Raw genomic sequence first — 13,838 nt, 5'->3', positions numbered from 1 at the left:
TTCCACCTCCCAAAAGTACAGTACACCCTTCATTTATTTCCCTCTTTCAGAGATTACTCAAATACATCCTGAACAGATAGGGAGGGTTTTCTGGATAATTCCATAGAACTGTGATTGCGAAAGATCCTTTTCAGCTTCCTGTTTCCTGCAGGCCACACACTATTAACGTATTAGGTTGGCCAAAAAAGCTCGTTCGGGGTTTTTTTTTTTTGCCAACCCAATATTGCAGAATTACATAGCAAGTCAAGCAGACATGTAGCTTCCTAGAAAAGGACAGTTTAGTACTTCACGGATTAGCTTTTAGACTTCCTTAAAAAAGTACTTGAAGATCCTTGAAATCAGTGCAGTTCACTCTGAGAAAAAATGAGATGCAGAAATCTGAGTTGAAATCGGCTCGCTTTACTCACTTACACCAGCTTTTTAGCCACTCTCCTCATCATGATGTTGACCAAGTGCCTCTGCCTAGATTGAGAGGACCTAGACTATATACCATGGCACCTTCACCTGGATCAGCCTATGGGAAATAAGATGGGATATATATATATGCTTTTAGCATGTTTTAGCTGAACTGTTTAGCATGATAATTGTAGAACAGAGCCAAGAACCCTACTGCAGGTAGAAAGGGGAGGGCCAGCACTAGTTAATGGGTTAGTCCAGAGAATTTTGCTCTGTCACTACATATTACGTACTTTCAATCCCTCGAGAATATAAATATACTCTTCTCTCTCTCATCAACAGTATAAAAAAAAAACTTAAAAATGAACATTTTAATGTTGCCAGAAGCTGGAAAGAGAAAATGTTAAGTCTGTAATTTTCACATTAGACAATCTTTTATGCTGTGTCTTATATGGAAGGAAATCTATTTTTTATGTCATTAAACCTTCTGGACTGCACCTTCACTTGTGTCCTTTGTTGTTGTTCTGAGAAGTAGATACTTGAAAAGTGTGATGAGAGCTCTGAGCCATGTGGCACTCATTTGCATGGTCTCTTTTCTTTTATAGGTTGGTGAAAGATGCTCCTTGGGATGAAGTCCCACTTGCTCACTCCCTGGTTGGTTTTGCCACTGCCTATGACTTCTTGTACAACTACCTGAGCAAGACACAGCAGGAGAAGTTTCTTGAAGTGATTGCCAATGCCTCGGGGTATATGTATGAGACTTCATACAGGAGAGGATGGGGATTTCAATACCTGCACAATCATCAGCCCACCAACTGCATGGCCTTGCTCACAGGAAGCCTGGTTCTGATGAATCAAGGTGTGTACAGCTGAGGAATTCCTTGAGCTGACATCAGTCACAGTTCCAACAATGTGAACCAAACATTTCTATAACTAGTCTAAGTACACGTTCATGCGTGGCTCCTAACTAAGCCCAAGCCATGACAATACCTCTGGCACCTCTTGGAGAGTTGAGAGACCTCTCCTTCCTCATTTCTGCTTGTTACATTAGCCTGCTTGTTATTTTAGTATGCTCTTTTATTGTCCCAAGTCATATCCTTACACACAGGATCAGTGGTGAATATTCCTTTTTCCAATTTTTGACAGTGAAGGCAACCAGCCTGGATAGAGTTTATAAAAGCTGAACAGGTGGTTCATTATTTGAACTGCATATTCCTCACACACAGGTTGTGTTTCAATATATTGCTACTTTTTATCCCCTCTAAAGACTTTAAAAGAATCTATCTAAGGACTTCTTGATGGTCCAGTGGTTCAGACTTTGCCTTCCAATGTAGGGCATCCTGGTTCGATCCCTAGTTGAGGAGGTAAGATCCCACACACCTCCTGGCCAAAAACCAAATATAAAACAGAAGCAGTATTGTAACAGGTTCAATAAAGACTTTAAAAATGGTCCACATCAAAAAAAATTTTTAAAAATAAAATCAGTTAATCTAGATCATTCAGGTCAAATTTACAGTTGACTTTTATGGACCATTTAGCTGCTTTGCCTTATTGTATTGTATAATAGCTAATATCACATTTTCTTTTTTATAATTAAATTTATTTATTTTTAATTGAAGAATAATTGCTTTATAGTAATTGTGTTGGTTTCTGCCATTACATTTTCTTTGTTCTTGTAATTCTGACTTAATTACAACTCCTGTTGAGAGACATCTTTAAATAACTAAATAAGGTTGTGTTTAAGAAAAATGACCCTTGGTTCACAGTGAATTACTAGAATATTAAATATTCTGGGAAAATAACTGGGAAATCTAAAAGAGTTTAACTCAAAAAATAAAAAAAGTTTTTAAAAATAAAAGAGTTTAACTCTTGATTATTTTCCGTATAAGACTTAGTAAGCATTTTGTAGATTATCCAGCATCAGATTTTACCCAAGCCTAAGTTTCTCCCTTGTCATATCAACCATCACTTTTAATTAGGTCTTAGAGGAAAGGAAACTAAAATTAATTGAGCATATGGCATGTGCTAATCCTTGCCCATATTTTATTTAATTCTCACGTCAACTATATAAGGTAGCTGGGTTTTGGACCCAATTCTAGCCAAATTCAAACTTCATTGTCTTTCCACTATATTTTGTTGCCTTTCTGAAAATAAAAATTCAACTTAGAGTAACTTAAGGAAAGCTTGATTAAGAGTGTAAATTTTTGCCACTGTCACGAATACAAACCAAATTTTAAAAGTCAAAAAGTAAGCCACGTGAACACCTACCATCAGACCATTTATAAATCCTCAGGCCTGTGGAAAGATAGCATCATGAATTGGTGGAAAGAACCCTAGAGTGAGCTGGATGGTAGCCCAGGGCCTTGGATTTTAGTCTAGTACAGTTTAATTCCCTTAGATAAATTTTTAGTTCTTTACCAGCAGGAATAGAACTTATTTCTTCATTCTCCACAATAGATAAAATTGTTCCAGATAATAAACAGGCACCTAAAATACTGGCTCGAATTGGATTACAATTTGTATTTGGCCTTGGTAAGAGTTTTCACATGCATTTGTTTTCTGAGTAAAGTCATAAGGTTTGCTCTGGGATGCAGTCTTCCAGGGCTTTTCCACAAGCAGCGCCCACAGTGATGAGAAAAGGGAACAGAAAAAGGAGTGGAATCCCTGGTCCTTCACCTCTCTGTTAAGTCATCAGGCTTACAGCCCTGGCTTTCTCAGCTGCCTCGCTCTCACTGTAGGAGCTGCCTTGGCCACACTGCACTGATCATTCCATGTGCTTGGAGCAGCCTTGTAGATCCTGACTGCGGTAGCTTTGTCATGCGTGGCTCCCACTGAATTCACATGACATCTCAGCAGCGGGAGAATTAGGATTTGGTGGCCCCCTTGGTGAGGAATCCACCCGCAGTGCAGGAGACCTGGGTTCAATCCCTGGGTGGAGATCTCCTGGAGAAGGGAGTGGCTACCCGCTCCACTGTTCTTGCCTCGGGAATTCCACAGATAGAAGAGTCTGGTGGGCTATAGTCCATGGGGTAACAAAGAGTCGGACACAACTGAAATGAGCTAACACCTTCACTTTCTGTTCTGCTAACCCAGTCTGAGGCTTGGTACAGAGGGCCCACAGGATCACATGTATTCAGTTTACAAATTAACTGGAAAGAAGACAGAAATGAAATGTTTAAATGATTACACCATACTTGCAATAAGACCAGGGATTGAGATAAAGAGTATCATGAAGTTATGATTAAATATCAAATGAGTGTATTAAGTTTGCATTCAGGAGAACAATTTCTTTAGATGAGTTTGAGATGGTTCATAGAACTTTTAAGGGTAGATAGGATATGGATAAGTGAAAATAAGGAGAAATCCAGGCAAGATATATGGGTGATGGGAAAAACACAGGGCAGAACATTAGTAATAACAATATTGGTACCTCGTATGGATAGATTTGAAGTTTACAAAGGTAGACATTACCTCATCTCTCCTGGATAGAGTTTTTTAGAAGGGAAAAATAAGGAAAATCAGGTAATGAAATATATGAGGAGCAGTGAAATAGCAGTCCTGATTTTAAACATCAGTTCCATTGATGTCTGGCTGGAGATGGAAGATACAGATGAGGAAAAGATGAAGATGATTGGGATTTAAACCCTAATAATTGGAAAATGGAAATTAAAACCTATCTGGAAGGCTGGTAGGTCAGGTGTGGAGCTGGCTGGGAGAAGGGGCCAGTGCCCAGCAGAGCCTGAGAATGGTGCTGCCCCCATGAGATGAGATCTGGGACTTACTTAGGCTGGGACCTTGGCTTTAGGCTGGGACACATCTGCTGGTACCTGGGCCTGCTGGTACCATGCCCAGCACATCTAGTAGGCCAAGGTAGAGGGTTCAGCATGGATGACCATGCACATGTCTATAGGGAAGAAATAACAAAAGTTACTCACATTAGGAGACTGGGAGCTTAATTTGATCCTTAGGGGTTGTGTATTTTAAATACAAGCAAACAAAACAAACTTTAAAGATGTAAGTTCAGATCAAAGCTCTATTCACTTTTAGTCATGTGCCAGAGGACAAGTCAACCTTTCTGTAATTTTGGAGAAATAGTGCATAATTGAGTTGTTAAAAGGATTAAGTAAGGTTATGTTTGGTGCTATGTAACTTCCAAATGCTACAAAATGTGAGGAATTGTTATTGTTGCCTAAATGCTGGTTTCACAAAAATGATAGAAAAATAGCATTTCTGAGTCAAAAGGATTTTATAAAATATTTTAGACCTTTAATTCTCAGTTGGGGAAAGTGAAAACGGTGGCAGGTGAAGAAGTACTTGAACAAAATCATGTAGCTCATTTTTGGCAGACTTGGGACTCCCAGTTGATCTTTGTCACCTTTAGATCCCCACTCCAATGGTCTCTCCACTCCACTGTGCTGCCTTGTCTGATGCTGTGACATCTAAACGCACATAAAAGACAAGATACTGTCTTCTAAGAACAGGATAAGTGGGAGAGTATTTCTAGTATTTGCAGCTTATTACAGATTCTGTAAAATAATGGTAACAGTTGTTGTGAAGTGGAAAACTTCAAAAATATTGTCAGTTGGTATATTTTAGACAAATTGAATGAAAGTCTCAATATACAGATCTTTTCTTGCAGGCATGAAGTATGTCAATTTGTAACCTCAGATGTGTGATTTTAATTTATTAAAGATTATTAAATTACTGATACTTATTTAAAGGTTTGCCTTTAATTAATAAATGACCTGGATTAGCAAGATGCTGTTTATAACGTTGATAAGTGAGAGTTTTACAAAGCGCAATTGCAGTATAAAGTAGTTAGATAACTAAGGGTTTAATTTGGCCACATTTTTGTTTCTGCTTTCTTACATCCTTAGTCATTGTTTTCATGTGTTTGCATCCTTTAGGGTACCTTCAGGAAGCTTACTTATGGACCAAACAAGTTCTGACCATCATGGAGAAGTCTCTGGTCTTGCTCCGAGAGGTGACAGATGGCTCCCTCTATGAAGGAGTTGCATATGGCAGCTACACCACTAGATCACTCTTCCAGTATATGTTTCTTGTTCAAAGGCACTTTGACATCAACCACTTTGGCCACCCATGGCTTAAACAACACTTTGCATTTATGTATAGAACCATTCTGCCAGGTACAGTGAAGACTTAGAAGTGAAAAAAAACATTGAACTATTATCATTTTTTCTGATTATGAAGATGAGCTAGATTAAGAAATGTGGGATTTGAGCCATATTGAGGTTAAAGGGATTTTTTTTTTTAATTGAAGAATTTAAGAGTTGTATATAGCCAAGAATATTCTGGACGTTAATGTGAGGATTTGTGATTTAAATATTATAAAACGTAGAGTATAACAGATCAAATATAATTTGTAGTCCCACAGTACTTTTATTTTTGTGTGTATACAAACTTGGGTACATATACAAATTCTTCTTCATGAATCTGAAAATATAAATATTTATGGTTACATGTTATTTTCCTCTATGTGTAAATCCTAATTAATCCTATTTATGTATTTTTTTTAGTTTTAACTTTTTTTCTTCTAAACTATACAGACATGATTCAAAAGAGAGATTACACTTGGAGGTTTAGTATTCTCTTTAAATATTTTTGGGTTTGATCCCTGGGTCAGGAAGATCCCCTGGAGAAAAGAATGGCTATCCACTCCAGTATTCTTGCCTGGAGAATTCCATGGACAGAGGAGCCTGATGGGCAATAGTCCATATTGAAATAAATGGTATAAAATATAGAAAGCTAACCAAAAAATGAATTTCTATGAAACTTCTGAATTCTTGTTGTTATGTAAGTTTTTAAGTAAGCATTTTAAGAGAACTGGCTTTTAAGAGAGAAGCCTTTTATTCTCACTAAATTCATTTCTAGGACAGACTATAACTCTGCGTACTTCTAAACAAGAGTAAATTTTCATCAGGATGGATTTTTCCCCAGTGAAATGCAATTTTTAGTTGAGTGATTCTAGACCTACAGCAAACAATCCAGGTTTTAAATCTTTTTGCTCTGGATATATACACATGGATTGGATAGAACCTCTATTATTGCATTCGTTATCAAAAAAATACTACAGAGCCCCCAGAAGAACCATGTTATGATTTGGTTTAGACTCACATTCAGAACCCTATTGTTTTATTGCTTATCCTTGGACATTCAAGAGAGGCCTCTTGTTTCTTTGTTTATCTTGGTAAACACAGGCCATCTAAAGCAAGTGCTTTTAAGAAGCCTCAAAGCTTTGTAATTTGATCTGAGATCTAATAATCCGCCACACTGGGGCTTTGACTTGCTGTGAACTGTGTATATGGCTACTTCCTAAGGTGGAAAAGACAATAGAATCACCTTTAAGTGGAGAATCCATGTGTTTGTTTCAGTTAGTGAAAGGACCTTTATTGAACGTTGATGTGCTAGGCACTATCATAGGCAAGGGATTCAAAGAGTGATAAGACATACCATCTGCTTTTAAGATAATCACAGATTAGCAGGAGATTCAGAAAGTCACAATTTATACTAAGATTTACCTGGAGAAACATTTACTAAATTGGCAGGAGCAAAAACATTAGCTGTAAATTATATAAATACGACCATGCAGGCATTTTTAGAAGGGATTCTGTGTTAAGTCAATCTGTTCTCAACAACGTTTTTTTTTTTCTCTACACTATCTATTCCAGTAACAATCATTCCTGTCTGAACCAGAGTTTTCTCCCATTATTCTTTTTCAAGGATGCCTGGAGTCTATCTGTTCTGACCTGCTTCTGTTTTTCTGACCTATTCCAGTATGATCTTTACATTTTTTTCTCTTTTCTTCAACTTCTGACAGTACATGTGGGCAGGATCTTCTCTGGGAATGGTTTTGTTTTCTTCCTACAGATACTCAGTTTCTCCCCTAAACCTTCTAATTTCTACTGTTGTTCATTCGCTAAGTCATGTCTGACTCTTTGCGACTCCATGGACTGCAGCAAGCCAGGACTCCCTGTCCTTCATTATCTCCTGGAGTTTGCTCAGGTTCATGTCCATTGAGTCGGTGATGCCATCCAACCTTGTCATCCTCTGCCACCATCTTCTCCTCCTGCCCTCAATCTTTCCCAGCATCCTGGTCTTTTCCAATGAGTCAGCTCTTGGCATCAGGTGGCCGAAGTATTGGAGCTTCAACTTCAACAGCAGTCCTTCCAATGAATATTCGGGGTTGATTTCCGTTAGGATTATCAGCTGGTTTGATCTACTTGCAGTCCAAGAGACTCTCTACTTCTACTGTATTGAATCCCAAACTGAAGCACTTTATGTTATTATCTTGGCCTGGGATGTGGGATGTGTTGGTGGAAAAGCTAATGCCCATTCCAGGTTCAGGGACTCACCATGCACAAGAGATAGATAGCCCATGTATCCATGCAAGTATAATTGCATATGGCATGAATACTGGAAAATGAGGAAGCTGAGCAACACACGTAAGCATTCCATTACCAATGACAAGTTGCCATGTAACAAACTTACCCACAAGCTTTGTGGAAGACCTTTGGAAGGATTCTGATTAATTGGGGTAGAGCAAAGGGATCATGGTTCTCTTTCTTATTTTTATCCTAGAAGACAATTGATTCCAATTTGTAACCAGGATTCAGAATCATTGTTTGGGGTTTTATGGAAGTATGTAGTTTTTAAATTTATCTTAATTCTGTCAAACATCTTTCCTCAGGGTTTCAAAGAACTGTGGCTATTGCAGACTCAAATTACAACTGGTTTTATGGTCCAGAAAGCCAATTAGTGTTCCTGGATAAATTTGTCATGCGTAACGGCAGTGGCAACTGGTTGGCTGACCAAATCAGAAGGAACCGTGTGGTGGAAGGTCCGGGGACGCCGTCCAAAGGGCAACGCTGGTGTACTCTTCACACGGAATTTCTCTGGTATGTTACATTGTGCTGGCTTGAAAGAGAAATTGTACCCAGGGGCACCCTGTGTTAAATTTTTTTGCTTTAAAAAAGAAAAACTCATCTCTCCATGCCACCTACGCACTCGCAGCTTCTGTTCAGTTCTTATTGCAGTTTTGAGACTCTGTTAGAAACATTTCCTCCCATTTAAGATCTAATTACTGTTTGCTGTTTTTGCTCTTCTTGCATTAGAGATATCCTTGGCTCACACTGTTTCATAGATATGCATGTTTTGAAATCATCTAAAGAGAAAAACCACAAAATTTAGACCTAGTTTTTCTGATAGTCACACTGAAGAAAAAAAAAGGTAGTAAAATGTTTTGTTTTGGTAAATGGAGCATTATAATCTTCTAATAGCAAAGCTGTTCCTAAATTTTCAAAACTATTTAAAAGTGTTTGACAGTATTTGACAGTTTTACTTTGATAATAAAAGAACCATGTAATTTTTTTTGCCTTAATCTTTTAAGCCTAGAAACAGCAGCCAGGGTCTCCTTTTTGAAAGTACTGCCAAATACATTGTTGGCATCCAATAAATTAAGGTTAAAATAAAAGTTACAGAGAATTGGTTAATCATTAATCTCTGATTTCTTTTCAAGCTATTGAAATTTGCATTCAACTCCAAAGTAAGCTTGCATGGTTTGATTGCTTCTTTTCATTAAAAAAAAAAAAAATCAAACAAGAGGAAGAAAAATGTTAGTAGAGTTATAACTGTCTTAGTTTAACCATCATTTTTAAAAACAACTTCACAGATGAACTACATATATTAATATGTAGACATTCCTGACTCCATTTAGGGGTATGAAGTAATTACTTAATAGTGTCTTCACTTACCCATAAATAAACAACCAAGAGAATTCTATAAAGTTGCTTCTAGGAGTCAGATTCCAGTACTCTTGCCTGGAAAATCCCATGGACAGAGGGGCCTGGTAGGCTGCAGTCCATGGGGTCGCTAGGAGTCAGACACGACTGAGCGACTTCACTTTCCCTTTTCACTCATGCATTGGAGAAGGAAACGGCAACCCACTCCAGTGTTCTTGCCTGGAGAATCCCAGGGACGGGGGAGCCTGGCGGGCTGCCGTCTATGGGGTCGCACAGGGTCAGACACGACTGAAGCGACTTAGCAGCAGCAGTAGCAGCAGGAGTCAGATTAATGGTAAGTCTAACTTGGTTCAGAATGTGCCTTTGTGGGAATATGAAAACTGACTGAGGGATTTCCCTGGTGGTCTTAGTGGTTGGGGAACTAAGGTCCCGCATGCCGTGTGGCTAAGGAAAAAAAGAGAGAGAGAAATAAATGGTAAATACCTGAAAAAATGACCAAAGCCTGAGAGAAGGATGACCAGTTTGCTTATATCTGGATTTGTTAAATCGCGATAATTAAGCCAACCCTCTACTCAAAGTAGAGATTTTTGATGTCCTGAAACAAACTCCAAAACAATAGACAAAACAGCCCAAACCAAGTATCAATAAGCTGAACTCTACCACAGCTGACCGATTCACTTTCGAGACCTGTCTAAGAGCTAGCACAGGTCTGCCTTTCGTCCCTTGAACAGCAGATCATATATGAACCTGTCAAGGCTGTTGTCTGAAGTCACCAAAAGCAGACAGTCATCTTCATTATTATTTTTACAGCCTTTCTTAATCAAGATCTGTGTTCTTAATTATGGGTTAATTAAGTAATGTTAATTATTGTCTTTGATAATAAACCTGTATCATAAATTAAGATAAGAAATTTATTATTAAAAAAGCATGCAGATTAAAACAAAACAAAACCTTTGGATTTTTGTCTGGGCTGAACAATAGGAGGAACAATCATAAATCCCGCCCACTATTAGATTGTTTCCTGAATTTCATGCATTTATATTCTTAGATATTGCATTGGCAGTAAATTTTATCTAATATGTGAGATTTGTATTTAAATTTATTTAAATTTATTTTTTTAGAAGGGAGGAAAGTACCAAATTTGAATTTCAGTTGTTTGCAGAACAGTCCTTGCTTATCACTAAGTGATTGTGCTGTGCTGTGCTTAGCCACTCAGTCGTGTTCCACGCTGTGACTCCAACACGCCAGGCTCCTCTGTCAATGGGGACTCTCCAGGGAACAATACTGGAGTGGGTTGCCATGCCCTCCTCCATCCAGCAGGTCTTCCCAACCCAGGGGTCAAACCCAGGTCTCCCACATTGCAGGCAGATTCTTTACCGACTGAGCCATGGAAGCCCAAGAATAGCGGAGTGGGTAGCCTATCCCTTCTCTGGGGGATTGTCCCAACCCAGGAATCGAACTGGGGTCTCCTGCATTGCAGGCGAATTCTTTTACCAGCTGAGCTACCAGAGAAGCCCACTCAAGGATTGCTAGAGTCTAAATATTTTTTTAAAGATTTTTTTTTGATGTGGCCCATTTTTAAAGTGCTTATTGAATTTGTTACAGTATGGCTTCTGTTTTATGTTTTGCTTTCTTGTCCACGAGGCATATGGGATCTTTGCTCTCCAACCAGGGACTGAACCTGAACCCCCTGCATAGAAAGGTGAGGTCTTAACGACTGGACCACCAGGGAAGTCCCTAGACTCTAAATCTTAGTGTGTGGTTTCCTTGAATAGGAGCACCTCAGCTAGAGAGGTTTGAGTGAGCTGCTTCATTCTGTGAGCCCCAGTCTCGTTTGGGTGGCAGTTCTGAAATCGTTAAGTGAGGAAGGTCCACGTAGAGATGATCAGCAGCAGTCATTTCAGCCTCACACCCTTCACAGATGTCAAGGTCCACTCGTCTCCCATTCACCAAGGACATTCCCCTTCTCCTGCTGACTGCATGGGTGTTTTCAGAAAAGTCCATGATGCAGTCTACACCGCCAGGGCTCTGGGTGGCATTTGTGTGTTTCCTCTAGCCACGTTGCCACGTGGCATCACTGTTCTGATATGTCCTTTCACTTCTATCAGAAAATCATGTCGTTTTTAAAAATTAATTCTTTCAGGTACGATGCCAGCTTGAAATCTGTTCCCCCTCCAGATTTCGGCACCCCGACATTGCATTATTTTGAAGACTGGGGCGTTGTGACTTACGGAAGTGCGCTGCCTGCAGAAATCAATAGATCTTTCCTTTCCTTCAAGTCAGGAAAACTTGGGGGACGTGCAATATATGACATTGTCCACAGGAACAAATACAAAGACTGGATCAAAGGCTGGAGGAATTTTAACGCAGGGCATGAACATCCTGATCAAAACTCATTTACCTTCGCTCCCAACGGTGTGCCTTTCATTACCGAGGCTCTGTACGGGCCGAAGTACACCTTCTTCAACAATGTTTTGATGTTTTCCCCAGCTGCCTCCAAGAGCTGCTTTTCTCCCTGGGAGGGCCAGGTCACAGAAGACTGCTCATCAAAATGGTCTAAATATAAGCACGACCCGGCAGCTAGCTGTCAGGGGAGAGTGGTTGCCGCAGCGGAGAAAAATGGGGTGGTTTTCATCCGAGGAGAGGGTGTGGGCGCTTACAACCCTCAGCTTCACCTGAGGAATGTTCAGAGAAATCTGATCCTCCTGCACCCGCAGCTTCTCCTCCTTGTGGATCAGATACACCTGGGAGAGGACAGCCCATTGGAGAGGGCAGCAAGCTTCTTCCACAATGTGGATTTTCCTTTCGAGGAGACGGTGGTAGACGGGGTCCATGGGGCTCTCATCAGGCAGCGAGATGGCCTCTATAAAATGTACTGGATGGATGATACTGGCTACAGTGAGAAAGGAACCTTTGCTTCAGTGACATATCCTCGCGGCTATCCCTACAACGGGACGAACTACGTGAATGTTACCACGCACCTCCGAAGTCCCGTCACCAGGGCAGCTTACCTCTTCATAGGGCCATCCGTCGATGTTCAGAGCTTCAGCATCCACGGAGATGCTCAGCAACTGGATGTGTTCGTAGCCACCAGCGAGCATGCCTACGCCACTTACCTGTGGACAGGAGAGACCTCAGGGCAGTCTGCCTTTGCGCAGGTCATTGCTGACCGGCAGAAAATTCTGTTTGACCGGAGTTCAGCCATCAGGAGCAGCGTTGTCCCAGAGGTGAAGGACTACGCTGCTCTGGTGGAACAGAACCTGCAGCATTTTAAGCCCGTGTTCCAGCTGCTAGAGAAGCAGATCCTGTCCCGCGTCCGGAACACAGCCAGCTTTAGGAAGACTGCCGAGCGCCTGCTGAGATTTTCAGATAAGAGACAGACCGAGGAGGCCATCGACAGGATTTTTGCCATATCGCAGCAGCAGCAACAGAGCAAGTCCAAGAAGAACCGAAGGGGAGGCAAGCGCTATAAATTTGTGGATGCTGTCCCTGATATTTTTGCACAGATTGAAGTCAATGAAAGAAAGGTTCGACAGAAAGCTCAAATCTTAGCCCAGAAAGAACTGCCCGTAGATGAAGATGAAGAAATGAAAGACCTTTTAGATTTTGCAGACATAACATACGAGAAACACAGAAATGGCGATGTGATAAATGGCCGGTTTGGCCAGGCTCGGATGGTGACGACGACTCACAGCAGAGCCCCGGCGCTGTCCGCCTCGTACACCAGGCTGTTTCTGATCCTCAACATTGCTATTTTCTTTGTCATGTTGGCAATGCAACTGACTTATTTCCAGAGGGCCCAGAGTCTTCATGGCCAAAGATGTCTCTATGCAGTCCTTCTAATAGATAGCTGTATTTTATTATGGTTGTATTCTTCTTGTTCCCAATCACAGTGTTAGTATCGAAACTCTAAGTGGCTTGATTGTTTTGTGGTCACAGATCTATGCAAAAAAAAAAAGAAAAGAAAAATTCATTACCCTAGTTTATTACTGGATTTTTTTTTTCAGATTCTTTTTAACAAATTAAGGGGAAAGTACTTCCACACAAGAAATCAGGGACATGGAGAACTCAGTATGCATAGAGGCAAAGAATTAGGAATAAGGGTAGCTTGGTTGTCACACGGTGTTTCTGGAAATGTTTGGCTTGGCTGATTTAGGAATCCATATAATACTACTCTTAAAAGAACAAAAAGTCCGGTTTTAAGTACTGTTTCTTCTTAAGAGAAGGAGACTTAGATAGAATTGGATTTTATTAATATTAATTTAATGCTATTAGCACTCTCCAGATACTATTTTATGGAAAGACAGGCACACAATTCTGAAAAATACAGAGTTTTTTAATGTTGTGATCATGTTGAAAATAAATGTTGGTAAGTCCTGGTTATGATGGTGTCAACTTCCTTGGAGAAAAATTCATGTGAATAACAGTGTCTGCATATTGGGTTACTGTTCAGATAACATGGTAAAATGATGGCAGAAGGTTGTTAAAAACTTGAGATATAGCTCCAGCAGAAAACATATATTAGTGAATGAACATTTCCTTGATGATATTGGTTTCTGCATACACATAATTGACTGCTTTTACACATCCATTGGTTGTTCAATAAGTAAAACAATTACAGGTAACTTAATTTCCTATTTTCCTTCTATGGAAAACTGTTACAGATCCAATGACTAACTTCAA

At 39.9% G+C, this 13,838-nt stretch overlaps 1 protein-coding gene across 4 annotated transcripts in view; it reads left to right on the top strand.

The window, feature by feature from the left end:
- DSE (dermatan sulfate epimerase) overlaps positions 1–13,195 on the top strand; it is a 75,965-nt gene extending 62,770 nt beyond the window's left edge. For 3 of the 4 annotated variants that reach the window (XM_043889894.1, XM_043889895.1, XM_043889893.1), the window contains exons 3-6: positions 1,002–1,255; positions 5,304–5,543; positions 8,105–8,312; positions 11,299–13,195. In XM_043889894.1, coding sequence (XP_043745829.1) covers positions 1,002–1,255; positions 5,304–5,543; positions 8,105–8,312; positions 11,299–13,054 — 2,458 coding nt within the window. In that variant the 3' untranslated portion in view covers positions 13,055–13,195. Of the gene's footprint in view, positions 1–1,001; positions 1,256–5,303; positions 5,544–8,104; positions 8,313–11,298 lie in introns of those variants that run through there. The other variant, XM_043889897.1, reaches the window with a different exon arrangement.
- Positions 13,196–13,838: the final 643 nt, after the last annotated feature.

Source organism: Cervus elaphus, chromosome 28, assembly GCF_910594005.1.
Source record: "Cervus elaphus chromosome 28, mCerEla1.1, whole genome shotgun sequence".
NCBI lineage: Eukaryota > Metazoa > Chordata > Mammalia > Artiodactyla > Cervidae > Cervus > Cervus elaphus.
This window is presented reverse-complemented; position numbering and strand designations above follow the sequence as displayed.